General features: G+C 40.3%; 1 protein-coding gene across 1 annotated transcript in view; it reads right to left on the bottom strand.

Annotated features, from left to right (window-relative positions):
* Positions 1 to 26,403, bottom strand: part of NEB (nebulin) — a 223,551-nt gene that overhangs the window by 21,477 nt on the left and 175,671 nt on the right. Inside the window, exons 114-133 of the mRNA XM_008071077.1 lie at positions 24,884 to 24,988; positions 23,438 to 23,542; positions 21,073 to 21,177; positions 20,594 to 20,701; positions 18,843 to 18,947; positions 16,907 to 17,011; positions 16,388 to 16,492; positions 15,293 to 15,397; positions 15,092 to 15,202; positions 14,272 to 14,382; positions 13,940 to 14,041; positions 13,736 to 13,840; positions 8,652 to 8,762; positions 8,032 to 8,136; positions 7,379 to 7,483; positions 5,034 to 5,138; positions 2,963 to 3,073; positions 2,423 to 2,533; positions 1,585 to 1,698; positions 741 to 845 (exon numbers count right to left, since the gene is read on the bottom strand). Coding sequence (XP_008069268.1) covers positions 741 to 845; positions 1,585 to 1,698; positions 2,423 to 2,533; positions 2,963 to 3,073; positions 5,034 to 5,138; positions 7,379 to 7,483; positions 8,032 to 8,136; positions 8,652 to 8,762; positions 13,736 to 13,840; positions 13,940 to 14,041; positions 14,272 to 14,382; positions 15,092 to 15,202; positions 15,293 to 15,397; positions 16,388 to 16,492; positions 16,907 to 17,011; positions 18,843 to 18,947; positions 20,594 to 20,701; positions 21,073 to 21,177; positions 23,438 to 23,542; positions 24,884 to 24,988 — 2,139 coding nt within the window. The remainder of the gene's footprint in view (positions 1 to 740; positions 846 to 1,584; positions 1,699 to 2,422; positions 2,534 to 2,962; positions 3,074 to 5,033; positions 5,139 to 7,378; positions 7,484 to 8,031; positions 8,137 to 8,651; positions 8,763 to 13,735; positions 13,841 to 13,939; positions 14,042 to 14,271; positions 14,383 to 15,091; positions 15,203 to 15,292; positions 15,398 to 16,387; positions 16,493 to 16,906; positions 17,012 to 18,842; positions 18,948 to 20,593; positions 20,702 to 21,072; positions 21,178 to 23,437; positions 23,543 to 24,883; positions 24,989 to 26,403) is intronic.

Below are 26,403 nucleotides of genomic sequence, written 5' to 3'. Positions count from 1 at the left end.
CAGAGTCTCACTCTGTCACCCAGGTTGGAGTGCAGTGGCATGCTCACGATCACCCCAGTGTCGACCTGCTGGGCTCAGGTGATCCTTCCGTCTCAGCCTTCCAAGTAGCCAGAACTATAGGTGCATGCTACTACGCCTGGCTAATTTTTTGATATATTGTAGAGACGAGGTCTTACCAAGTTGTCCAGACTGGTCTCAAACCCCTGGGCTCAGGAAGTCCTTCCTGCCTCGGCCTCCCAAAGTGCTGGGATTACAGGTTTAAGCACCGCGCCTGGCAGATGAAGCCATTTAGCCAGACTAAATAAATACTAAGTATGTACAGGCAGGTGGCGAGAAGCTGCAGGGTTAAGAGTCAAGGACATGGCCTCCAGGAAGTCCTAGCTGGTAACAAGGAGATATTCACTGAGCCCTAATCAGGTGTGGCCAGGGCTCCCGGCTATAGGGCTGAGCAGGCAGGAAGACCCAGAGGCATTTTCAGAACATGGTTCTAATGCTGCAGAAATGTTCACAGATCATCTCTTACTTTATATATATATATATATAAAAAGTATATGTATACTTTTTTTTTTAAAGTTAGGGTCTGTCATCCAGGCTGGAGTGCAGTGGCACAATCCTGGCTCACCATAGTCTTGACCTCAGGGGCTCAGGTGTGATCTGAAAAACCTCCTGACCTATTGGTGAAAGGACTTTTGTTCTTCATGATTAGAGTCTATGAGTGATAGTCTGATGAATGTCCTTACCTGGCTTGAAAGGTTCTTGACTTGTTGGGCATGAATGATCTCGGGAGTATCAACCACAGAAGTGAAATTGGCTTTTTCCATTTCTGCTGATTGCTTATACTTAATCTGTAAAAGGACACCCAGTAGTTGAGTAAATGCTTACAATGTGCACAACATCCGTTGGCATGATTTGATTGAGAAAAGGTGATCAACATTTCTTTTCCAAGAGGGACCCTTCATTTGACATTCAACCAACATTTCTTCTTATTGTGTTCATAGATTTGTACTAAGGAGTGGGATTCAGAAGGAAAGGCCGAGTTCTAGCTGTTGAGAGACTTACGGTCTAGTTGGGTGCAGGGTGGGGTATGGATAAGGAGAGATAATCATCAGATAGTAAGGCAAGGATTGTTTACACAGAAACTGAAAGAATGACAAGTGAGCAAAAAACCCAAACCAAGTAGCATCAGACAAAGTAGGATGCCTAAAACACTGTGTTTCAAACTTAAGGGTAGAAAGAAGGAAAGCAAAGAACTCCCAAGATATTCTAAGCAAGGAGTTCTTGGCATCGACTGAGGAGTGGATTGAGTAGGAAACAAGGCCAGGATGTTAGAGCTATTTAGCTCGTCAACTTCTGCTCTCTGTTCTGAATGTCCCGTTTCTGAGACAGAAAGGTGGACAGAAGCAAGCCTGGCAAAGGGTCCCTCATCCTTTCATTGGACTGGATTCTACAAGGCAGATTTTCAAGAGTGCCATTGTATGCGTTAGATGGTCACTGATGAAAAAGTAAGATGAAAGAGGGACACCATCGTGTCCTTAAAATTGCAACTACTTTCCTGAAAGACTGACATGAAATAGTAACACTGACCTGACTGGCAATATCAGTGGCATTCCTGGCCCTCATGAAATCCGGAGTTTCATTGGCCATGGTATTCAGGCCTCTTCCTTTGACTTCCAGTTCCAGGTCTCGCTTATATTCTTTCTAGAGCAGCATTAGAAGAAAAAAAAAAGTTACCTAACTTCAACTACGAGGTAGTAAACATACAAAGTGAATATAAACCCACATAACATGCCACTCCAGCTGTTAGAGATAGTGTCTCTTACTGTTCCACATGGCGGGATAGAGTAGTGTCTGCAGAAGCTCCCTGGAGAAAACTGTTCTACTCATGTCAACATGAGTCAACAGCAGGTCTCCTTTTAATATTTTTAGCATTCTCTACTTAGAAAATAAAGTATACAGCAAATTGTATATCTGGTATACAATAAAGTATACAGCAAATTGTATAACTAAGATTAAACTTAGATGATCATCAACAAGGGTACCTGCACAATGAATATTTGTATACCTCACCCTGAATTATACTCCACAATTTTAAAATAAAAATTAAAAGAGGAAAAAAAAAACTTAGGTGCACACTACTCCAGTGCAGTGTTTTTATTTAAATGAGCACAACAAATATATCAAGTTTAAATAAAATAATATTAGATAAATAATAGGTTATGATAACCACTACAGAAACACAATGCTATAATATCCACTCATCAGAGGTTGGGATGTATTTTATTTAATGGTTAATAATCATGTTGGATACAGAATTTAAAAATCAGAAACGCTTTCTCTCTCTTCACTGCTTTTGTTTTGTCTGTGTGTATAACCTGGGTAGGTAAGGAGAAGACGCTACCATCTGTGCAAGCTGTGGGCCTACCTCATTGAGGATTTGGGTGGCGTTCTTTGCTCTTAACATGTCAGGTGTATCTTCCATTTCAGTGAGACCCTTCCCACGGATGCTTTCCTCTAGGTCTCTTCTGTACTCTTTCTATATCACAAAAAAAGAGCAAACATCAACAAGAAAGCCCAGATTGTCCCCTTTAGGTGAAGAGGCAAATATCCCCCCAAATTTAAAAAAAAAAAAAAACAACCTTTCCAATTCTTAAACAGTTCACAGTTTAGTAAATAAAACTATGAATAAAAGTGGCAGAATAAGTTTCATCAGTTAAGATTAAATATAAAATAAAAACTAGAACTTAATAGAATGCTAAGGTAAGCACATTTTATTAGATATCCAATTAAAAAATTAGAAGAATTAATATGAGTAATAGATTGGGTGGTAGTACTAAACACTTGAGAACCCAACTTAAAACCCACAGTTAGGTGGCAATGAAAATGGTAGAAGGAACACATTAATGGATGTCATTAGTGCAATTATTTGGGTTAAGAGGAAAATAAAAGACCAAGTGGACACTACCTCGCTTGCTATTTTGGTTGCATATTTGACATGTAATAAAGCCGGTGTGACCTCCAGGCCAGTCAGGTTTCTGCCTTTAATGGATTCTTCATAATCTTTCCTATATTCTTTCTAATGTGAGTAGGAAGGAAAGATAAATTTTTTAAAAAATCTTTGTTACAATTTGTCTCCCAATCCTAGGAAGAAAAAAATACAACATTTTCATTCTATGTAAGGACTCTTAATCATTGTTCTACTACTGGTCATATATTTGAATCATGTATGGTTGTTCTGGAAACACTTTGTCTAGTGCAAAGGCCACACCTGGGAATAAAAAGCCTTGTTAGATATCTGTCCTGTGGTCAATTCCTAGTCAGAGACCAGTTTAAAGACAGTATTTTTATTTTTTATTTTTTAGAGATGGGTCTTGCTATGTTGCCCAGGCTGGTCTCAAACTCCTGGCCCCAAGAGATCCTCACATCTCAGTTTCCCAAAACTCAGGCTGAGAGGCTTTGATGGGCCCCTCACTCATTGTCTAACATTCTGACCAAGGCTGGTCCTCCTCCAAGTAGAAGGAGGGAAGTGCCATCCAGACTCTGAATTTACTGTCATCTCTCCTGAACTTTCTCACATCTTTTGTAAGGTGACAAAGATTTTATGTCAGACTTAGAAGTTAGTGTCTCAAAGGAAAAAAATCCCAGAGGAAGGAGAGCCTGAGAGTTCTGAATGACAGTTTGACTTTTTTCACACTCATAACCTTTTTTTTTTTTTTTTTGAAAGGAGGTCTTGCTAAGTTGCCAAGGCTGGTTTCAAACTCCTGCTCTCAAGTGATCCTTCTGAGTAGCTAGGACTACACATGTGCACCATGAACTCAACTTTGACCTAGTTTTTAAAAAACCACTGAGTAGATTAGGTGAACAATGAGGCGCAGAGAAATCCTATGGTTTTGTCCACCCTCCACCCACTCCCGCCCCTTTCACCTCTCTAATACCCAGGTTAGGCTATCCTAGAGGGGCTTAGAATGGATGTCACAACACCACTTTAGTAATTTTAAAAAATTTTAAAATTTACCGAAAAGTTACAAAATAGTACAAGAAACTCCCATAGATTCTTTACTCACATTCACTAATTGTTTGAAACTATTTTAAAGTTTTGATGATCAGGCACTCTACACACTGGAAAGCTCCACAAACTCCTATTTTTATTTTTTTTTTTTATGAGTTGGAGTCTCACTCTGTCGCCCAGACTGGAGTGCAGTGGCCGCTCCCGGCCACCACAGGCTCCACCTGCTGGGCTCCGGCGATCCTTCCGCCTCAGCCTTCCGAGTAGCCAAAATTACAGGCATGCGCTACCACGCCCAGCTGATTTTTTGATTTATTGTAGAGATGAGGTCTCGCCGCCCAAGCGGATCTCGAACCCACGGGCTCAGGCAATCCACTCACCTCAGCCTCCCAAAGGCGCAGGATTACAGGCTGAGCCACTGAGCCCGGGTCTATTTTTATTTTTCAAAAACTTTTATCTTTAGAGTTGGAACCATGTCCCACAGAGGAGATGAAAACAGAAATTCCAAATAGGCCTATTTTCCAACGAAAACAAACTTTGTAAGTTTTAAAATAAGATTCTATACTTTTCTACTTTTAGTTAAAAATGAAAAAAATTAATGCCGCCGCTTATATTCTAGAACAGGAAGGATGACACTTGACTTTTGATTTTCTGGCATCTTGATGAACACCTTGATCGTGGATCTGCTTTTGTTTGGGTTACTATGGGTAGAGCATTCCAAAGTCAATGGTACATCCATGTGAAGGGAACTTTTCAATCATCAAATGAAAATTCAAATTATACTCAGTACAATTTGTTTCAGTGTTAGAAATAATTTGTGGGCTCTAATTTAATAAAAATGGTAATTGAAGTAAAACATATGGTAACAATTTAGAACATATTTTAAAATAACCAAACCAAAAGATTTCTGAAATGGAGATTTTAGTAATCACACCTGTGATTACTAAAATCTGTGGGTGGAGCTTGTGTTTATTAGCTTGACGGTATCATTGTTGTATGGTATGTTTTTTTTTTTTTTTGGTAGACTTACCCCACTCTGCATCTGCTGAGACTCTTTGGCAGTGATGTATGTTGGTGTTTCAAAGTCTAACATGGGCTTTCCTCGTTCCTTTTCATACTTTTCTTTGTATTTCACCTGGGAATAAAAAGCCTTGTTAGATATCTGTCCTGTGGTCAATTCCTAGTCAGAGACCAGTTTAAAGACAGTATTTTTATTTTTTATTTTTTAGAGATGGGTCTTGCTATGTTGCCCAGGCTGGTCTCAAACTCCTGGCCCCGAGAGATCCTCACATCTCAGTTTCCCAAAACTCTTGGATTATAAGCATGAACCACTGTTCCTGGCCAGTACTTTTTATTTGATACATTATGTCCAACTGGGTGACATCTCATTGCCACTCAGTTTCCTGCTGTGTTTCAGGTCCAGTACCTTTTTATTGTTGCTTGGAGGGTAAATTCCATTACTGTCTGCAAAGCATAATTAAGATTTGGATTCAATTCAAGGAGACAAAAGCTGAGAGGAATGTTGATGCTAGAAAATGCATGGAGAAAATAGCCCATAGATGAGGTTGGCCACAATTTGATGAGTAGCTATGAACACTTTAATAATAGCATTAATCAATATTTCTTTTTTATTCTTCTTTTTTGAGACAGGGTCCCATTCTGTCACTCAGGCTGGAGTACCATGACGCAATCCTGGTTCACCACAGCCTCAACCTCCTGGGCTCAGGCGATCTTTTCACCTTAGCCTTTTGAATAGCTGGGACTACAAATGTGTGCCACCACGCCTGGCTAATTTTTGTTTGTTTTTTTTTTTTTTACAGAGATGAGGTCTCCCTCTGTTGCCCAGGCTGGTCTCAGACTCCTGGGCTCAAACAATCCTTCCATCTCAGCCTCCCAAAGGACTGGGATTATAGACGTGAGCCACCATGTCTGGCCTAATCAGTATTTCTTATTTAAAAAAAAACAACTTTAGGTTTTTGACTGAGTGCAGTGGCTGAATGTGACAATGGATGATAGAGAGTTAGGAGATTTCAAGCAGAGAAGCAATATGATCAGATCTACCGTTGAAGCAGTCTCTGAGAATTTAAGGAATTGTTAAATTTGTAAAATGCATTAACACACTGCAAGATGTTTCAGTCAACAATGAACCTCATTTACTATGGTGATCCATGAGATTATAGCAGAGCTACTATGTACAGGTGTACCGTTTTCATATTTTATGCCATATCCTTACTGTACATTTTCTATGTTTAGATACACAAATACTCATCACTGTGTTACAGCTGCCTCCAGTATTCCATTCAGTTACATGCTGTACAGGTTTGTAGCCTAGGAGCAATAAGCTATCTATCATATAGCCTAAGTGTGTAGTAGGCTACACCACCTAGGTTTGTGTGAACTAGGTTTGTGTGAAGACACTCTGTGGTATTCACACAATGAGGAAATCACCTCATGAAGCATTTCTCAGAACACATTCTGGTCATTAAGCAACTCATGACTGCAATTGAAGAGTCTCAGAGGAAAGAACTTGCTATCACATGATCTCCTATATCACACATTCAGCATTATTTAGGTCCTCTGCTGAGCATTAACCAAGTGGGCTATATAACCAGAAATGTCCTCATGTCACCTGTAAAGGAGTATGTGCTTCTAGGCCTTGATGCTAATGTCTTGTTACAATCGAGAGCACTGAGACTGAGCACTACTAATAAGGTGCTGTGTGAACGAGCATTCCCTAACCTGGGACACAAACCTGTGGGACACATCAGGATTACTATCAGGAATTTATCACCTATGTAACACAATTGTCATGCTTCCGGCCCCTGTCAGTAAACTATGTTACATATATATTTCTCCATTATATGTAGATACTGTTATAATTATTTGGGGGGAGGGTCGGGGTCTCACTCTGTCATCCAGGCTGGAGGGCAGTGGCATAACCATGGCTCACTGAAGCCTTGACCTCCTGACCTACCACATTCTCCTGAGTAGCTGGGACTACAGGCATGCACCTCCATGCTTGGCTAATTTTTAAATTTTTAAATAGAAACTAGGTCTCATTGTGTTGCCTAGACTGGTCTTGAACTCCCGGGCTCAATTCTCCCACCTCTGCCTCCCAAAGTGCTAGGTTTGAGATTATAGGCGTGAGCCACTGTGCCCAGCTGAGACTGTTATTTAGACCATAAAAATGTGTTTCAAAATTATTTAGACCATAAAAATGTGTTACTAAATTCAAAACCCCTCATATCTTTGTGGATTTTTTCAAACAATGACTACTAAAAGTATGAGGACTATCCTGGAGAGAATCCGTGAAGTTGTTTTCACTGTACTGTGGACAAGTACACATCAGAGAAGAAGGTGGCTTGATCAACTTACTATACTCTGTAACTCTGTGGCCTCTTTTAGATGGAGCTGCTCCAGATTGTCAGGGGTTGTGTGGTAGTGGCCTTTACTCTTCTCATAGTTCTTCTTGTACTGGTACTGAGGGAAAGATGGCAAAAAAGGCACAAGGGTGCAAAAGCTGCTCAGCATTCCTACTTTTCCTCTTTAGGTTAGACATTTACACAGCAGCATTGCCAAGACCAAACTCAAATTGGCGAACAAGTGGGGGGTTAAGGAAAAGTTTTAAAGATGAAGATTCAAGTTCAGTATTGTCAGTTAATACTGGACATATCACTTAGGTTATATGGCCTATTCAAAGTAGGTGTTATCAGTAAAAAGTTAAAAGGGAAAGGAACTATTCCATGTAGTGGTTCTATGTCCTTAGAAGGAGAAAAAGGAATGGTTAATTGAAAAAAAAAAGTCTAAATATTCTAATAAGGGAAGCATTTTTACATTCTGAGATGTGTTATAGCCAATGGAGAAGTGGTAGATTAATGGTGTCATTTGGAAGAATACACTCAAACAAGAGAAGAGCTTTATCATAAATCTAGTGTATCAATAGCAGAGAAGATGCACACGGGCTCAGATAAAGGATTTAGTTGCAAATGGATGAAACAACCTATTCTGGAGTAAATGGCTGAGCTTACAGAACTGGCAAGTTGACTTGTATTCAGGACGTGATTCATGATCAGAGACTCCTTCATGTCGGTCACAGGTTTGTGAAGTTTCTTCAGGTCAGCCTTATATTTAACCTACATGTTAAGGGGGGAAAAGGAAGTCACATAAGTAGGAAATGGAAAACAGCATAATGGAAATCATAGTAAGATCGTGAAACAAATGCTGGAGATGGTGATGAAGAACCATACCTCATTCACAGTAGCCAGAAGGTGGAAACAACCCAAGTGTCCACAACACATGAATGAACAAACAAAATGTGGTATATACATACAATGGAGTATTATTCAGTCATAAAAAGTAATGACACAAAAGGGCAAATGCATGATTCCATTGATATGACTTCTCTCAAATGGGCCAATCAGAGATAAGAAATAGATTAGAGGTTGCCAAGGGCTGAGGGGAGGAGGGGATGGGAAGTAATTGCTTAATGGCTACAGTGTTTCTGTTTGTTTGAAAAAGTTTTGGAAGTAGATAGTGAAGGTGTTGGATAACATTGTGAATGCAATTAATGTCACTGGTTTATACACTTAAACATGGTCAAGATGGCAAATATCATGCTATATATTTTACCATAATTTAAAAAACATACCTCACTTGCAAGATTATTTGCATCTTTCATGACTTTGTAGAGCTGGCTGTCTTTTGGATTGTATTTTGGTGTCTTGCCCTTGTCTTTGTCAAAATTTTCTCGATATTTAACCTAACAGCAAATGGAAACATCCAAATTACTCCTGGATACCAATCAATTTGAGAAACAATCAATCTGAGAAATGGTGGAAACATAAATGCTAAAAATTATGTTATACATAAAGTGATCATGTAATTTATGATCCAAACTGGGACACTTTTAGGAGTAAAAGGGGTCACTATTAGTAATTACATTGGGACAACAGGCAATCAAGTATAAGAACACATGCTACAGTATCGGCTTTGCTCACTTTTGTATTATCCAGAGGTATAAGAAATAATCACCTCTTTCTAATGCAAAACAAATATAAATGAAAAAGACTTCAGGCTAAATTCAGAGAAGTAATCTAATATACTTGACTTGGAGTGTTTTGTTACTCCTAAATAGCAAAACCAAGAGCATTTCAGGTCTACTCTAAGAAATTAAAAGAGGAATTGTAAATGATCAAGAAGGTAGAGAAGTAAGGAATTTGTTGTTATTTTAAAATAGTACTTTGGCTATATAATATTAAAATGTTTAAACTTGTTTTACTTCCAAGTTAAAAAAAATTGGAGTTTGGGGATTAATGGCTTCAAATATGATTTCAGTCTTGGAGTAAGATAAAGTGAGATAATTTAAAATAATGAGAAAAAATAAGATTTAATATACATCAAAGTGAAAATAGGCAAAGAACTAAATAACTCCAATTTAAAAAATAAGCCTGTCTTAATAAATGGGATTTGACTGAATGAAAGGAAGAGACTGTCATTATACTTAGGTGAAATATCTAAAGAAGATGATCTATTTATAGGAAAATTCAACAAAATAACTGAAAGCGACAGAAACATTTTTTTTTAATTGAAAAACAGACTAGTGCCTTTGCAATAGGATTAAGTCCAGAAGCAGAATTCCATTAGTTATTCATTCTAGGAAAAAAGAAAAGTGAGCTATTTCTGGATATTAGCCAACCAAAAGGGCAATATTTGATTCTCAGGGAAACCTTCCCTTATTGGTAAGGTGAAAGACTCACTCATCCAAAGTTAGTATTCCAGAATCCACGCACTGGGACAATTCATTCTGTAGACATTTAAAACCAGTACCCCTCATGCTTTATCACTCTCCTTCACTTCCCCACTACGTGACACATCCAGCAGACACAAAATGAGACCACTCAAATGTCAAAAACAATGACATCTACATCAGAGAAAATGCATTCACAATGCTGAGAATCCTTTACTTCGAATAAATCCTCAGTGGAAATGCAGAGAAAAAAATAAGCATGCAGAACAGTTCGGTGAGATGCAGGCACACTGAGACAGACATACATGGGCAGAAGGAGAAATACAACAAACAGTAATAGGAAAACAATGGAAACAAATGCTGCAGTGGCTCTTCTCTGAAAGAAATTCACTCTCCATACAAAGAAATGGAAAGCCTGCTAAGGAAAGGCAGAGGTGGTAAGCTAGTGTCTGGACCAAGAAGCAACTTTTCCTCAGGGATATAGAAACCCATGAGACTAGGGACATTCCTATGAGCTGTGAAACACAAAAAGCAAAGTAAACCAGATGTGCAGAGTCAGAGTAGGGAGGAAAAGATGCAAAAGCCCATCTCGGATGAGAATAAAATTGCTTCTTTTAGAGATATGCTAAAAGTCTTCCTTCGATCTTTTAGAAAATAACTAATTTCTGAAGAAATGTTTATTTAAAGAACAGCAATTCCATTGGCTCCACTTCAGTTTCTTTTTCTTCTGTTAATTTCAAGATAAGTCAGATTTTCAACTTTTTAATTGAAAAAGAGTTATGCCTCTCCTCTTCATAAGAAGGACCCCAAGCAAATGCAGCCCAGCACAACTACCAAGAGGAATCTGAGTTCCACACTTTTGGCCTTTCTTTTTGACTGGGTCTTCTTAAAATTACTACATTCTGAAAAGTAAGGACACGTATCAGATTCAGGACTTCAGGAAATCTTAAATGGTGTTGGACTAGGCAGTAATATAATAGAACTGTATACATGTGACATTATGGAATGGTGAAGCCCTCTTTCTCTTGCTAGCCATGGAAGCCAAGAGACAATTGTGAAAGGCCAAGTATCAGCAAGTGGCAACCGCAGGGGCTTACAATCCTATCAGGCTCGGATACTGGGCCTCTTATGGATGCGTAGGAAAGTGGTTTTTTTATTTTTATTTATTTATTTATTTATTTATTTATTTATTTATTTGAATTGGAGTCTCACTCTGTTACCCAGACTGGAGTGCAGTGGCCGCTCCCGGCCACCGCAGCCTTGACCTGCTGGGCTCCGGCGATCCTTCTGCCTCAGCCTTCCAAGTAGCTGGAACTACAGGCGCACGCTACCATGCCCAGCTAATTTTTTGATTTATTGTAGAGATGAGGTCTCGCCTGCCCAGGCGGGTCTCGAACTCGCGGACTCAGGCAATCCACTCACCTCAGCCTCCCAAAGGCACGGGATTACAGGCTGAGCCACCTAGCCCAGCTGGAAAGTGGTTTTGAATTAATTATGCTCTCTAGGGCTTCACTGTATTTAAAGTTCTAACACCTAATTATTCAGCTCCTTTTCAGGGAAGTGAGCTGTATATTGGTGCTTCCAAAGACTGAGGAAAAGTTTGAAGAATTAGAAAAGCTATTAAAAGTTTATTCTGTTGATTTGTAGAAGGCCTGAACTGAGAAACTATAGTAAATACCAGTCTTAAATGTATTAAGTTGCAACAGTGGTAAATAACTTCAAAAGAAGCAGAGGTGGCTGGGCGCGGTGGCCCAAGTCTGTGTTCCCAGCACTTTGGGAGGCTGAGATGAGAACATTGCCTGAGTTCAGGGGTTCAAGACTAGCCTGGGCAACTTGGTGAGACCTCATCTCTACAATGAATCAAAAAATAAGCCAGGCACAGTAGCACACACCTATTGTTCCAGCTACTTGGAAGGCTGAGGCAGAAGATTCGCCTGAGCCCAACAGGTCGAGGCTGCAGTGGTTGTGAGCGTGCCAGTGCACTCCAGCCTGGGCACAGAGTGAGTCTCTGACTCAAAAAAATAAATAAATAAATAAATAAAACAAACAAAAAAAAAGAAGCAGAGGTTTTCTCTGTATAGTTGGAGATAAGATTCTCTGTTTTCATTTCATCTTTCGACTTGATGGACGTCAGCAACCCAATGTACACTGGAAGGCCATCTCCACATCTAGTCTACCTTCCTATTCCAAATGATATGTTCCAGAGGGAAAGTCATGCAGGAAAAGAGGGGTGCGTACAAAAGTGTATCCTTTGACACATTTCCACGGCATTCTACACGTTCCAACATAAAATCAACAGAAAAGAGTGCAACTTGGTCAGTCCCCGACCAAGGCCAAGAAAGTAGACGAGAAGAAGAGAAAGACAGAGATACTGGCTTGCTGGTCTCAGTCTTACATCACTGATGAGCACATTAATTTTCTTAAGATGCCTCATCATAGGGGTGTCATAAGATGCCGCGCCGTGCCCGTGCCCTCTCCTTTGGCCTTTGAGGTATTCCGCCTAGAGTACGCAGCAAGACAGCAAAGTCAGAATGGGGAAAGTCCACATGTGGCTGAAGCTTCCTTGGGCCTGGGGCCCACACCATGAAGCTGTAAATCCTGAGACAAGTCTTTCACGGGAAGTGAGCTCATATGCATCTGGTTGGGTCCCATCCTTCATACCACAGGACTCACTCAGAATTAGAAATAGGAGCCTCTCGATTTTCAAACACAGTAAAGTTCTCAAAATTTCAACATCAAGGTTATTTTTTGTTTTTAACTTGATAATAGTATGACCTTGGACATTTACAAGCATACTGTGGTTTTTATATTTAAAAGTTTTTGTTACATTTCATTACTCTTAAAACTTCCATTGCTTCTTGTTGATATCTTGGTTTCAAATGCTTATACAATTCTATAAATTTATAATAAAAATATTGCCTAGGAATTTTAAATTCAAAAACTTTTTAAAAATCGTATTTGCTTACCATCAATTATCTGAATCTTTTGTATTTTCATAATTCTGACTGTTTATCACTTAACGTTACTACTTTATATCCAAAACACAGGAATCCCATGTTTGGTATTGCTGAAAGTTAGTTATATACAACAATCAAATGTATCCCAAACTTACTTCCTCAAACAAATACGTGAGAGTATGGACAAGGAAAAAGAAACCAGAATCTCTAAATAGGAGGAGAAATAAGATATTCTTGAGCTAAAGCTCTATTGGACCAAACTTGCTTTCTGAAAGATCTGGTGGCAGATTATGGGGTCTCAGAGCTAAAGTCTGAAAACCTGTCATAATCTGGGAGGATTCTAGATGACTGAGGGACAAGAGAAATTGGGTAATGTGGCAGTCGGTTTTGGGCAACACATTTCTGAGTTCATCTTCTCATTAATATGAGCTCTGCTAGAATTAGGCATTTGTCTTCAGCACTCTGTGCATACCTTGATCAAACACCAAATTATAATTATTTATCCATGGACATGTCATCTGAAGACATACGTTCATCCCCAGTTCCTAGTTCAGACAGTCAATACATGTATGTTGAATGAAAAAACAATCTTTTCATCTGGCTGAGTGCTAGACATTAGAATTTCATGACTCTTGCATGCTCACGAGCCTACCACAGGTGACTCAAGTATGAATCAAACACTCAGGATGTAACTCTTACTGCCTGGGAGAGGTTCCAGCGGGACCTCGTGAGTCGACGTCTGTGTCACATGAAGACAGTTAAGCACATAGACACCTAGGCAAATATCCATAAATGGAAAAATAGAGAACGAGAAAGGTCTAGACAAGTTAGAGTGAAGTGAGAGAAGGTCCCCAGCATACTTTTAACGACGTAGCTTTTCAAAGCTCTGCAGCACTATTACAGACCGAGGATCACTTTGGTTTTTAATATTGCACTTTCATTTGGTTGTTAATATTGCACAATCACTTATTCCTGCAAGGATTTTAACATCTCTTCACATTACTACTGCTGCCTGCCTATCTGCATTACCTGGCTGCTCAGCCTGGCTGCCTTCTTGGCCATTTCGATGTCTGGGCGACCGAGCATACTTAATCCATGGCTGCCTTCCTTGCGGTGCTTAGCTCTGTACTCCACCTGAATTGAAGAAAACCAAAATGGGCAATAGGTGAAGGGTGCCTTGTACTATTTGGCAGTGGCCACTGGGAATTGGGGGCATTTTAACTACACCCTTACCTCACTGGCCTGTTTGGCTGCCTGCGTGGCCTTCTTGATGTCTGGCCGGTCAGCCACTGTAGTATAATGCAGGTTCTCTTTGGCATCTTTTTTGTAAGCGACCTTTATCGGGGAAGAAAATGTTTATCCACTCAAGAGATAGGCTCTCTTGCCAAAAGTCCTCAAGAATAACAATCGACTTCTTCCCTTAAAACCAAACCAATTCCCATCACTACACTTTTTAAACTACCAGGTTAAAAAATGAGGGTGACCACAAACCAGCACAGGAGAATGCACCCATTTGGGATACATGGCTTCACAGGCACCTGAGAACATCGAGAGGGGAAACTCACATTACTTTGTTTCTTGGCTACTTCCATAGCGTGTTTCACCTCTGGTGGCTCCAGCATGATGGAATAGTTGGATTTTCCTTTCTCCTTGACAAACTTCTTTTTGTAATTTGTCTAAACAGAGCCAGAAATACTTATGTGAGCAGAGGAAACTGGGGACAGCATTGGTGTACTCAAAGAACTGTGAGAAAATCTCCAGGAAAATCCACAGCTCGCCATTTTTGGCATCAGTCTGGGACTTGGATCTTTGACCCATATTCTAGCTCTTCCTTGTCATTTGTCTTGCAACCCAACGCTAGAACCACCTGGCAGTGTTTGGAGAACTGTGTACAGGCAAATTAAACTCTTTTATTTACCATTTCTACCTTTAAAAATTATAGGGGACCACATGGGATTCATAAAATACAATAGCAGGATTACTATAGCATTATTGATAAGGATAGAGTGGGTAAAAATTTACTGAGGCATAATAAAGAGGTGATTTTTCCCTTGCTAGAATTATTAAGCAGTTTAATGACAGGAAAGGCTACTCCAAGTCAGCAATGTTTCCTCCTACTGTTAACACTAGGCCAGTAGTATCAACTATTGCTAGATAACATGTCTCACAGCAAAATTCACATCTGCTGTAATTGCCAGAATCGGGAAACCTGTAAACACTGGGTCCTTTTGAAAATCAGAGATTATGGTTGACATATAGGTATTGACAGTAAGGGTGAGGGCATAATGGAAAGCATGTGTAAGCAAAAGGTGGCTAATCATCTGTCAACGGATTCTACGGTCAAGTGGCATTGCTGCGGCCAAGCGCCCATGGCTGGTCACTTACGTCACTGACATGCTTGGTCACTTTCTTGACGTGAACAGTATCCCGGGTCTCTGGCAGTGTTGTGTATGAGCCTTGGGCCAAGTGCTTCTTGACGTAGTCCTTATACTTGTTCTGGGGGAGTCCACAGAAAGCTTGTTAAGGTATTTACCAGGTGCATAGGTCTGAGACGAAAGCAGAGCACGTGGGCTGCCGGGGGGTTACCTCGGACACCAGCTTGCTGACAGTCTTCGCCAGGAGGATTTGAGGAGTGTCAGGAACAGCATGGCAGGATCCTCTTTCCTTGACATGTTTCTCTTTGTATTTCAGCTGCAAAGACGAAAAAAAGCATTTCTTTAGCTTCTCTGCAGGTCTGCATATTTTTATTAAGCTCCCAAATCATTAGATTATAGCTGGTGAAAGCAGCATCATTGGCAAAAAAAGAACACCCAACTTAATGGAAGAATCGATGCTTGGAACTCCTGGGAAATATTCCAAAGAGGTTTTTTTCCTTTCTCCTGCAAATTGCAGTCTTAATATCAATCAAAATGGATCTCATGATGAATCTTTATACAGATAGACTTTAGTTCAAAGTATTCTTTTTTTTTTTTTTGAGTTGGAGTCTCACTGTGTCACCCAGACGGGAGTGCAGTGGCCGCTCACGGCCACCGCAGCCTCGACCTGCTGGGCTCTGGCGATCCTTCCACCTCAGCCTTCCAAGTAGCTGGAACTATAGGCGCGCGCTACCACACCCGGCTAATTTTTTTTTTTTTTTTGATTTGTTGTAGAGATGAAGTCTCACCAAGTTGCCCAGGCGGGTCTCAAACCCACGGGCTCAGGCAATTCACTCACCTCAGCCTCCCAAGGTGCGGGATTACAGGCTGAACCACCAAGCCCGGCTAGTTCAAAGTATTCTAAAACATGTATTTAATCCTTTTGTGGACCCTGGGAGCCATTAGAATTACATGTTTACAGATGAGGAAACTGCAATAAAGGAAAAGTATGATCCTAGGAAGATTGAATGATGAAGTTTCCATATAGAATCCAGCCAGGCCTTCAGAGTCCTAATTCCTGCTATGCAAACGGTCTGGGGAGTACAGTATACATCAAAAACTGCCCCCTGGATTTAATGGCCTTTGCACTGCTACTGCCCTGCCTGACCACTGGTGCCTATCAAGGGCAAGACCATATTTCAGCACCCATACCTGAGCCTTGACAGAAGCAATTCTCCTCTGTCCTTCCTTGGGTGTCCCTGGGGACTGTGCCACGAGAGAAGGCCCTGAGTGAGGTTAGTCATCATGGAAGGATCTGGATACTTACATCACTTTCTATTAAAGAATTCTTGAGAGCCAGCACCATGTCTTTATCATCAGTGACAGAAAGCTTGCAACCCTTGAGGAACTCCCGGTCCAGCTTATACTCAAACTATTATAGAAGAAAAGCAGAGGAAGAGGGAAGGGGTCACAGGTGCAAGAGGAAGTTGGGCATTTGATTAAACCCACAGAGAGTCCTCTTAAGATGGTGATGGGGATTTGCTACCAAAATGGGGGGTGGATTTCTCCTTTTCAGCTCAGCTGCCAGTCCCAATTTCCCCTAAAACTCTCCTCGGCCTTCGTCAGGACTCTGAGCCATTTGTTTCTGGGCCCAGGCATCGGAGAACAGGCCCTGTGGCTAGGTTTGCTTCCTGAGCTTGCCTTTCACTCCCCCCACCTCTCCTCTCCTTCTTGGATCTTCAATGAGCTAGGGTTAACACCCAAGACAGTAGATATTATGAAAAGTTATTCATGTTATTTCTCGGGTGTGTCACGCAGCGACCGTAGTCTGTCTCTTCTATCTTACATCACTTTGCTGCAGGGATGACTTGGCAGCCTGGATGAAGTCCGGTCGGTCAGGGGTCCACTTCCAGTAGGCTTTGTTGGCTTCATACAGCTTCTTATAGTCCAGCTGTTTTTAATGAGAGAGAGCAATCACTTCATTCAGTAGGTTGAATTCTTAAACACACATGTGGCACAGGACGCCCGTATTTTAACACACCACAAATCATGATTCTTAATGCAAGAGAGAGCCCCAATTAAAAATCTGTGTATAATTTACGCAGCTATTCAGCCACTCAGAGGTCATCTGTTGGAAACTTTTGGTCCCAAAATAGGGGCTAAAATTTTAAAAGGCCTCCAGGTGAAATGAGTCTATAATCTCTCTAACTCTGCCAGTCCAGCCTAATCACTTTCAGAGTCAAGAACTTTCCATTTCTAACTAAATCCAGGCTTTTTTTTTTTAAAATTATCAAACACTTAAGGTATATGTTTTGTGCCAACCATTTTTTATTTTTTTGAGTTGGAGTCTCACTGTGTCGTCCAGACTGGAGTGCAGTGGCCGCTCCCTGCCACTGCAGCCTCAACCTGCTGGACTCCAGCGATTCTTCCACCTCAGCCTTCCAAGTAGCTGGAATTACAAGCATGCACTACCACGCCTGGCTAATTTTTGATTTTATTGTAGAGATGAGGTCTCACCAAGTTGCCCAGGTGGGTCTCGAACACACGGGCTCAGGCAAGTGACAGGCACTTTTCTAAGTGCTCTACAGATTATAAAATTAATTATAAAACAATCAACTGTTTATAACAATTGTATGAAATATCTGTGGAACTGCCTAGAGGGTTGAGTACAACTGCCCAAGGTGAGATAGCAAATAGTGGAGCTGGGATTCAAACCGGGGCCGTCTGGCTTCAGAAGTGCTTGCACACTTTCTGTACTCATCAGGAATGAAGAACTGGCTACCTCAGGCCAATTCTGAGCCACAGAATTAACTTACATTGTGTATGTAATTTAATCTGAGTGTACTTGAGAGGGCCTACACTATCAGGCACATTTTCCTCCTCAACCTCTTTCTCTCTCGCGCGCGCTCTTTCTCTCTCTCTCTCTCTCTCTCTCTCTCTCTACCTCTCTTCCTCCCTTTCTCTCTCTCTCCCAATTGAAGTATAATTTATAGACAGTACAAGTCACATGGTTTTAAGTATACTATGAGTTTTTTTTACCATTTTACTGTGAAAATTTTCAAACATACAAAATAGTTGCAAGAATATTACAGAGATTATCTTTACAGTCTTGATTGCACAGTGTACATTTTAGCACATTTACTTTATCCCACATCTGTCCTTCTTTCCCTCAATCCACCCTCAGGATACCTGTGAGCTACTGGCCCCCTCCTAGCTTTTCAGTTTGCTGACCCTAATAAATATATGTTCCCTTTGGCACTAATAATTTTTATATTTTTAAAGAAGTCAGTACTCATCTAAATCCACAGAGTTGTTCCCGTGGTGTAGGCTTTTAGATGCCCCACTCAAAAAAATGAGTCAGTACAGGGAGTATCTGAGCAGGAAGATGGCCTAGGCCCACTCCTGATAGCACCAAATGGCTCCCTGTTTTTTCTTTCAGAAGAAGCAGGCTCTTGAGTTTGGGGCAGGGGAAGAACATAAGACATGCTGAGGTCCTTTCCAAAATGAAATCTTCCTTTCAGAATTAAGTGTCCCATTTCTCAGCCATTCCACCACAAAGGCTGAGTGGGTGTATCATCTGTGGCATGGGCTGAGGTTGCCCTTGCTCTTCCCCATTCTCCTCTGTGAAGACCAAAGGCAGCGTTTGGATTTTAGTGTCATGACTCATGCTCCTGAGGCCTGACTCTTGCTCCAGACTCATTAGAGCTCAGTTATCCAAAGAAATGTGTCCTGCAGAAGCTGATAAATCCCTCATCAAGCTTGGGGAAGTTTCTGGAACTTACGTTGGTGTTGACTTTGTAGGCGTCCTTGGCTGCTTTGATATGAACAGCATCTGGCTTAATGGTGCAGTTAGATTTATTTCTTTGGTAAACTTCCTTGTATTTCAGCTGTGGGAGGAAACAGTGTCAAGGTTAATTTTTTATAGCAGCATTTATAATAAGCATTTTAAAGGAGAAACAAAAACCATGCATGACTATAGTACCCAATGCTCCTTAAGATGGAATTAAAAAAAAAATCTGCTGTGAAGAAAGGACACAGCTAAGCACAGATGCGCCTTCCTATCTCAGATCTTAAAACCAGCCCCCAGGGCACATTGAGTATGGTTACCAGTGTCGCTGTATTAACTTACATCCCTGAACTCGCATTGAAAGGGCCAGCTGGACAGCTACCCATGCTCTTTTCTTTTCCCCCGATTAGAAAATCCTGAGTTTAGAACATCTTGAAAACTGCTGATGGAAGAGAAACTTTCTTCCACCAGCACACTTAGAATTAGTCTTGCCCCTCTTCTGAGATCCCACAGTTCTAGCTGTTATCATATCATGCTTAATTATTTGTTTATCTGCCTATTCTTTCCATTCTTGACCCGCTAAGGGAAAAATTTGTGTGTTATTCATCTTGTCATTCCAGGTGTCAGGCACATAGAAACTCAATAAATAATTGATGAATGAATGAACAGACAGATGCAGTCATCACTATTGTCATTGCAAGCAATATATCTAGCAAGATTTGGTATGTGTGGGGTTGAATGGAAAGAAAGGTCACAGGAAAGGCTTAACCTCTGCAGGCCCAACAGGTAGTTTCTATATCCTGGCCTGGTTTCATTCACTTTTGCTCCTCTTAAATTTCAGGGTCCTGGGTCCCAATCAGGGCCTTCTTATTAACTGCTGGGGAAGGATCCTAGGTTTTAATGGGATTAAGACCAAAGTAAACTGGTGTAAGGGAGCCATAGTAGGGTTTACTAAACTGACCATATGAATCACAGTCTTCTGGGCTTCACCATAAGCCTAGTTTGCTAATGTACTAATCAGTATCTTTAAGGGAAAGGCTTGTAAATTCATATTTTTTGTCAGTACTCCAAGACATGTCTAAGCTAATGGAGGGCCATCTGGAAAGACGTGCAAGATATGTGGAGAGGCTGAATGGAGCGACTCCCGTCTATAAAACATCCAAGCTTTCAACCCACAGTCGTCTTCAACTGCCACCCATGGGTGAGCCACTTTGGATGTCCTGGCCTGACTCAGATATCTGCCAGCAGCATGTAGAATAGGACTACTCAGCTGTGCCCAGTCAACTCATGAAATCATAAGCAAAATAGATAACTGTTGTTATCATCATCATTATTATTACTTAGAGACAGGGTCTTGCTCTTTGCTCAGGCTAGAGTACAGTGGCACAATTATGGTTCTCTGCAGCCTCAACCTCCTAGGTTCAAGCAATCCTCCTGCCTTAGCTTCCTGAGTAGCTGGGACTACAGGAGTAACACCCAGCTCAGCTAATTTTTTAAATTTTATTTTGTAGAGACGGGGACTCACTTGTTGCCCAGCTGGTGTCAAACTCCTGGCCTCAAGGGATCCTCCAACCTCATCTACCTAAAGTGCTGGGATTACAGGCGTGAGCACCCAGTCTATGACTTTTAAGCCATTAAGTTTTAGGGTGCTTGCAACATGGGAGTGGATAACTGGACCAGGGCTTGTTATATTATACTAGAAAGAGGCCAAGATGAGAGGGACTGATAAGTCACTCTGGTACTTACATCACTGACTTCATCTTTGACCTTGCGTACGTGCAACAACATAGGTGTGTCGTGGATTGAGGTGTAGCCTCTGGGTTTGGCCTTGTTGTATTCCAATTTATAAAGTATCTGAAAGAGATTAAAAAGCAGAAACATATGTCATTTTTCTCATGCTTATATTTTACAGTGTAAAAATATAAATGCAAAGGTTTGTTTTGTTTTTGAGTGAATATAAGTAAAGTGAATTCTGTCAATTTGACAGGGGCTTCCATGATCTTTGCTAAGACCTTCATGCCCCTTGGCTGTTTTGTCTGCTAATTTGGTTGAAACAATTCTTTATGGTGAGAGGAAAATCCTGTGCATAGCGGGACAATTAGCATCACTCTGTCCCTCCCACTAAATGGCAGTGGTCTCCCAGACATTATGACAGTCTAGAATGCTCCTCTGCATTAGCAAATGCCCCCGAGTTTGAGAATCTATTTAGTATTTCTTGTACTTACATCACTGATTTGTTTGTTGACTTTTGTAGTACGCAGGTGTTCTGGAGTGTCCACAATTGAGGTAAATTTGTCCTTTGATTTTTCATACTTTTTCCTGTATTTGATCTAAATTGTGGAAGAGAAGAATGGGTTAACTTTAAGAAGTTGAACAGAAGAGGGATTTAAAGAATCTAATTTTCCTCTTAAACACCAGAGTGGGAGATGGTGTCATGGTAACTTTCTCTATAAATCCTAACTGGAAATGTTTAATATAAATTTGGTATTTGGCAGCCAAAGTGTAATGGAGTGAGAGATAATAATAATACTAAATTTCCAATATGTTTTATACACATGGAAACTGAGACCCCAAGAGATTACAAGATTGAGCCACGAGCACATTTAGGCTGAGTCTCAGAGCAGAACTAGAGCCCTGTTCTCTGGGATCTGACAAGTACTGTCTCACTCACAATATACTGCACTGAGTATGTACAGTATTATGATATTTTTCCAAATTAAAGAGGAAACACGTAAAATAAAGAATGAGTATGTATGTTTTGAAGTGTTTATCATTTTTTAAAAATGCAGATTTTTGTAATTTTCAAGCCACAGTTTTCATGCACACACGCTATTTTAAGCAGGACAGATACAGAGAGCGCCACAAAATGTCATGCACAATTATTTGAAAATCATAAAAACAAAGGAGAAAGTTCGGGCAAATAAGATGTTTATAGGAAGAGCTTATCCTCCTCATTTCACACATTCAGTTGATGGCAAACTAAAACGATAAAACAAGTTGCTAATACAAAAGCTTGATTAAAAGCTTTTTTTCTGGGAAAATGGTATTTTATTGACATTGTATCTGGTAGTCAACCAAGTCTCACTGTTCAATTTTACCTTTCAGCATGTGATAGATGGTGTGTAATTCGACTGGGAAGGTTGGGTTATTAGAGGCTACGAGTTGCTCACAAGTGTGTGTGGAAACAGATGTACTGCAAATAACCCAACAATTCAGCATTGAACTCAAGAGACACCATGGATATGTACAATATTCATAGAGTTTCATGGCAATTCTCAACTCCCCCAAATGATACAGTTGCATTGTTCATAATTGAACAATTGGAAAAATAGGTGGAAACATTAAATCTTCAGACCTTTTAAGTGCTGTTGAATCTACTTACTATCTCAGCCTCTAAGGGGTCTATTTATTTGAGGCAAATACTAAAAAAGGATAAATTAATGTAATACCAATTTGGAAATAATGTTTGAAAGAGACCATTAATCTTAAACTCCTGGTCTCAACCGATCCTCCCACCTCAACCTATAAGTGCTGGGATTACAGATATGAGCTATAGTGCCTGGTCAGTCATATTAGAAGTTCCAAAAGTGCCAGATGAAATTCAGGTGATGGCTGGCCCATCATCCTTCCTGGCCACTTACAAGGCCACTTGCAAGGCCATTCAGGAATGAATATTTATGCCGCTTTATCATGTGAAACTAGCATGGGCAGTAAGCAGGGAGAGGTAATCAATGAAGGCATAAGAGGTAATACACCCAAGGCTTCTAAGCCTCCTCTTTCCCATCCCATCAGACATTACCTGGCTCCACATGTGTGTATTGTAGAGGGCAGTCAACATATCTGGACGCAGAATTTCATTACATCCTTGTTTCAGAAGCATCTTGGCACTAGATTTATATTTTCTCTGTCCATGCAAAGAGCAGTGAAGCACAAAAGAGACTTATGAAGACGGAAGAGAACATAGCTCTATATCCCAGTCACCTTTGAGTGAAGAGATGTAGCATATACACTCTACATACTCACTCGTGTGTGTGGGTGAAGACACCAAATACACCATAATGCCAACCAAGCAGAAAGACTGAAATACTAGTGATTGACCATCATGGTCCTTGTGAATGGGGAATGATGCACTAGTCTCATTTACGTTACCCCCAAAATTGCTTTATAGAGAAGACATCATTAGAACCGAAAAACATAGTAAGGCATTTCATCTTCTCTTCCACTATATATATATATAGTACAGATATACACTATATATATATATATATATATATTTTTTTTTTTTTTTTTTTTTTTTTTTTTTTTGCTTTTGCGACTCAATTTGAAGTTTACCCACCCATTCTCCAGAAGAGTAAAAGCTAGAAGGACCTAGCTTTTCATCTTCACCACAGCACAAGTGAGGACACAGAGTACGGACTGGCACACTCAAATAGCTCCCAGGCTCTTTGGGTGGCTAGACAGATACTTTGAAACAGAACAGCCCAATATCATAGGCAGGACCTATGACATCCTTGCAGCAGACGGGACGACATCTCATGAGAAACCCGGAGCACAGTCCTGCCTGGACTACCGGCAGCCCCATCACAATACCTGACTGATCTGGTCGCCTGCGGTCTTAGCCAGCAGATGTCTAGGCTCATCGACTACCAGGTGGTATTTATCTTTCCGCTGCTCATAATCAGCTCTGTATTTTTTCTGCTCAAACATCATATCAAATTATAGCAAGAGTACAACTTCAAGGCTACACATAAATGTACCCAAGGTAAAAACTCCATGTCATTTCTAGAAGTAGGCTCCCAAAATACTCAGGGCAACAAAAACCAGTAAGCAAAGAGAATCAAGTAAAGAAAGATGACCTGGAAAAGGCTGGAGTGTGAGATAGATCTGATTTATGACATTGAAATTAGAGTTCTTTGTGTCTAAACATTTTCCATCTTTACATATGATGCCATCAGTAATGTTATGTTTTATGGCATCTTAACACTGTATTTAAAAGAAGATACTGAAGCGCTACAGGTTTGCTATCTAAGGCTATGAGAATCCTAAAGCATACTGATGCTAAAACATTCATGGAAAGATTGTAGTAGTCTAAAATACTCATTAATTTACTGGATTACAAAAGAAATAGAAAAAGAGACACAAATATATCAAGACTGTCCTCCTAGGAAGCTACTGACTAATTCTTCAGAGTTGTCCAGCCTGGAAATATATTGAAAATGAACTAAATCAAATTAAAAAACAATAACAAAGTCATACATTTAAGTAAATATACCATTGGTTACATTTTAATTTCTAAATACATTTTATTAGTTTTCTATTGTCGCTTTTTTTTAAACTTACATAAATCTGTGGAAAAATTTAAAAATAGGAGAGTAAATACAATTTTAACTATAAAACCATCCAAACATCATGAAACCATCCAAACCAAGTAAATTCATAGCTTGCTTATTTCAGCCATCTTGAGCTAAATTTAACTTAAATTATTGCAAAGATGGCTTCAGGAAAGGTTGGGTAGAACAGATGGAAAAATTTTTGTGCAAATGAACACTTCTGTGCACCAATATATATGGGGCAGGCAATACATCTGAAGCATGAATCACACCTATCCCTGTAGGGTGGCTCTTCTAACCATTGCCATTTTGGTGCCTAAGTAGGAACACTAAGTTAACCTTAAATTTCTGGGTCTCCCAAATCTGTACAATATTATGTGTAAGAATGTTCAGCTGATAATCAACAGAATCCTTTACCTCCATGGTCTTGTCACCCACAGGGTTGTGCTGACCTGTGTTAGTGCAAACAGAGGTCCTGATGGCTGTAGGGCCATCACAGCACTCTGAACAGTCCCTTCACATAGTCTTATTCATAGCTTTGGCAGAGCTCATTAGATTGTGGCATTATAGATTCTCTCCAAATCTTTACTTTTAATGAACACTTAGGATGGCTTTCCTGTCATTCTCTGTTCGCAGCTTTATTCGGATAATTCTATAGACTTCGTAAGGGAATTAAATAAACCTAACCGGATCAGTTCATACATACCTCATTCACCAATTGAGTTGCATACTTGAAATGCCTATTGATTGGACAGTCGGCGACATACTTGAAATCTGACTTCGTCCTTTCAAATACCTCTTTGTACTTATACTATAGAAAATAGAACGTGGTTACTTGGTAGCAGGCTGTGATTACCTTAAGAATGAGACATGATATTTATCTTATATAAATGTGATCATTCATTCATAAAGCTAATAAGTATTTACTGAGTATTTACTCTACCTTTCAAGCAAATAAAGGGTAGACCTGCCTAGACGTCTTGAAAACTATCCCCAAAATACATATTAGAAAATACTTTCATTGAATGGATGTCAAACATCTATTTTCCATATTGGGCAGAAATCTAAATAAATTTTCTCTTTGTTTCTATGTATTATGATTATTATTTTACTTTGAAGGTATTTTCATGTACACTTGAAGACAGGTTTGTTTGTTTGTTTGTTTGAGTTGGAGTCTCACTCTGTTGCCCAGGCAAGAGTGCAGTGGCACACTCACGGTCACTACACAGCCTCAACCTGCTGGGCTCAGGAAATCCTTCTGCCTCAGCCTTCCAAGTAGCTGGAACTACAGGTGCATGCCACCATGCCCAGCTAATTTTTTGATTTATTGTAGAGACAAGGTCTCGCCATGTTGCCCAGGCAGGTCTCAAACCCGTGAGCTCAAGAAATCCTCTCGCCTCAGCCTCCCAAAGTGCTAGGTTTACAGGTATGAGCTACTGCACCTGGCTTGAAGGCAATTTTTTAGTGCAATAATTTTAATATAGTTTTCCAGTAATTAATCAGATAATCATAATCTTTTAGAGCATAAATGGGCTAACTATGAGTCATCTAGTCCACCACCTGTTTTTAAACAGCTTTGTGAGTTAAGAATGGGTTTTATAATTTTAAGAGATTGTAACAAACAAAAAAGAACCTGCACTAGACCTAGAATGTGGCTCAAAAAGTCTAAAATATTTTATCTGGCATTTTAAAGAAAAAGTTTGCTAACTCTTATTTTAGGAAAGTGAATTGAACTGCTTTATTTTGAAAATAGAAAAATGAGACCATAAAAACTAAGTGATTTGTCTCAAGTCACATGTTGTCTGTGGATCAAAATAACCCCATTTTATATTTGCTATCATATCAGCTCTAATAGGGTAAACACTCAGAAACATATGAATAAGGAGAATTTTGAAAGAACCATGAGAGCTGGGCTCGGTGGCTCAGCCTGTAATCCTGCACCTTTGGGAGGCTGAGGTGAGTGGATTGCCTGAGCCCACGGGTTCGAGACCTGCCTGGGCAGGCGAGACCTCATCTCTACAATAAATCAAAAAATTAGCCGGGCGTGGTAATGCACGCCTGTAGTTCCAGCTACTAGGAAGGCTGAGGTGGAAGGATCGCCGGAGCCCAGCAGGTCAAGGCTGCGGTGGCCGGGAGCAGCCACTGCACTCCAGTCTGGGAGACAGAGTGAGACTCCAACTCACAAAAAAAAGAAAGAACCATGAGGAGTTATACTGAGATGATTTT

This window comes from Carlito syrichta, unplaced genomic scaffold (assembly GCF_000164805.1).
Source record: "Carlito syrichta isolate Samal-C Ts95f unplaced genomic scaffold, Tarsius_syrichta-2.0.1 Scaffold314111, whole genome shotgun sequence".
NCBI classification, from domain to species: domain Eukaryota; kingdom Metazoa; phylum Chordata; class Mammalia; order Primates; family Tarsiidae; genus Carlito; species Carlito syrichta.
The sequence above is the reverse complement of the archived record's forward strand: the minus strand, read 5'-3'. Positions and strand labels throughout refer to the sequence as shown.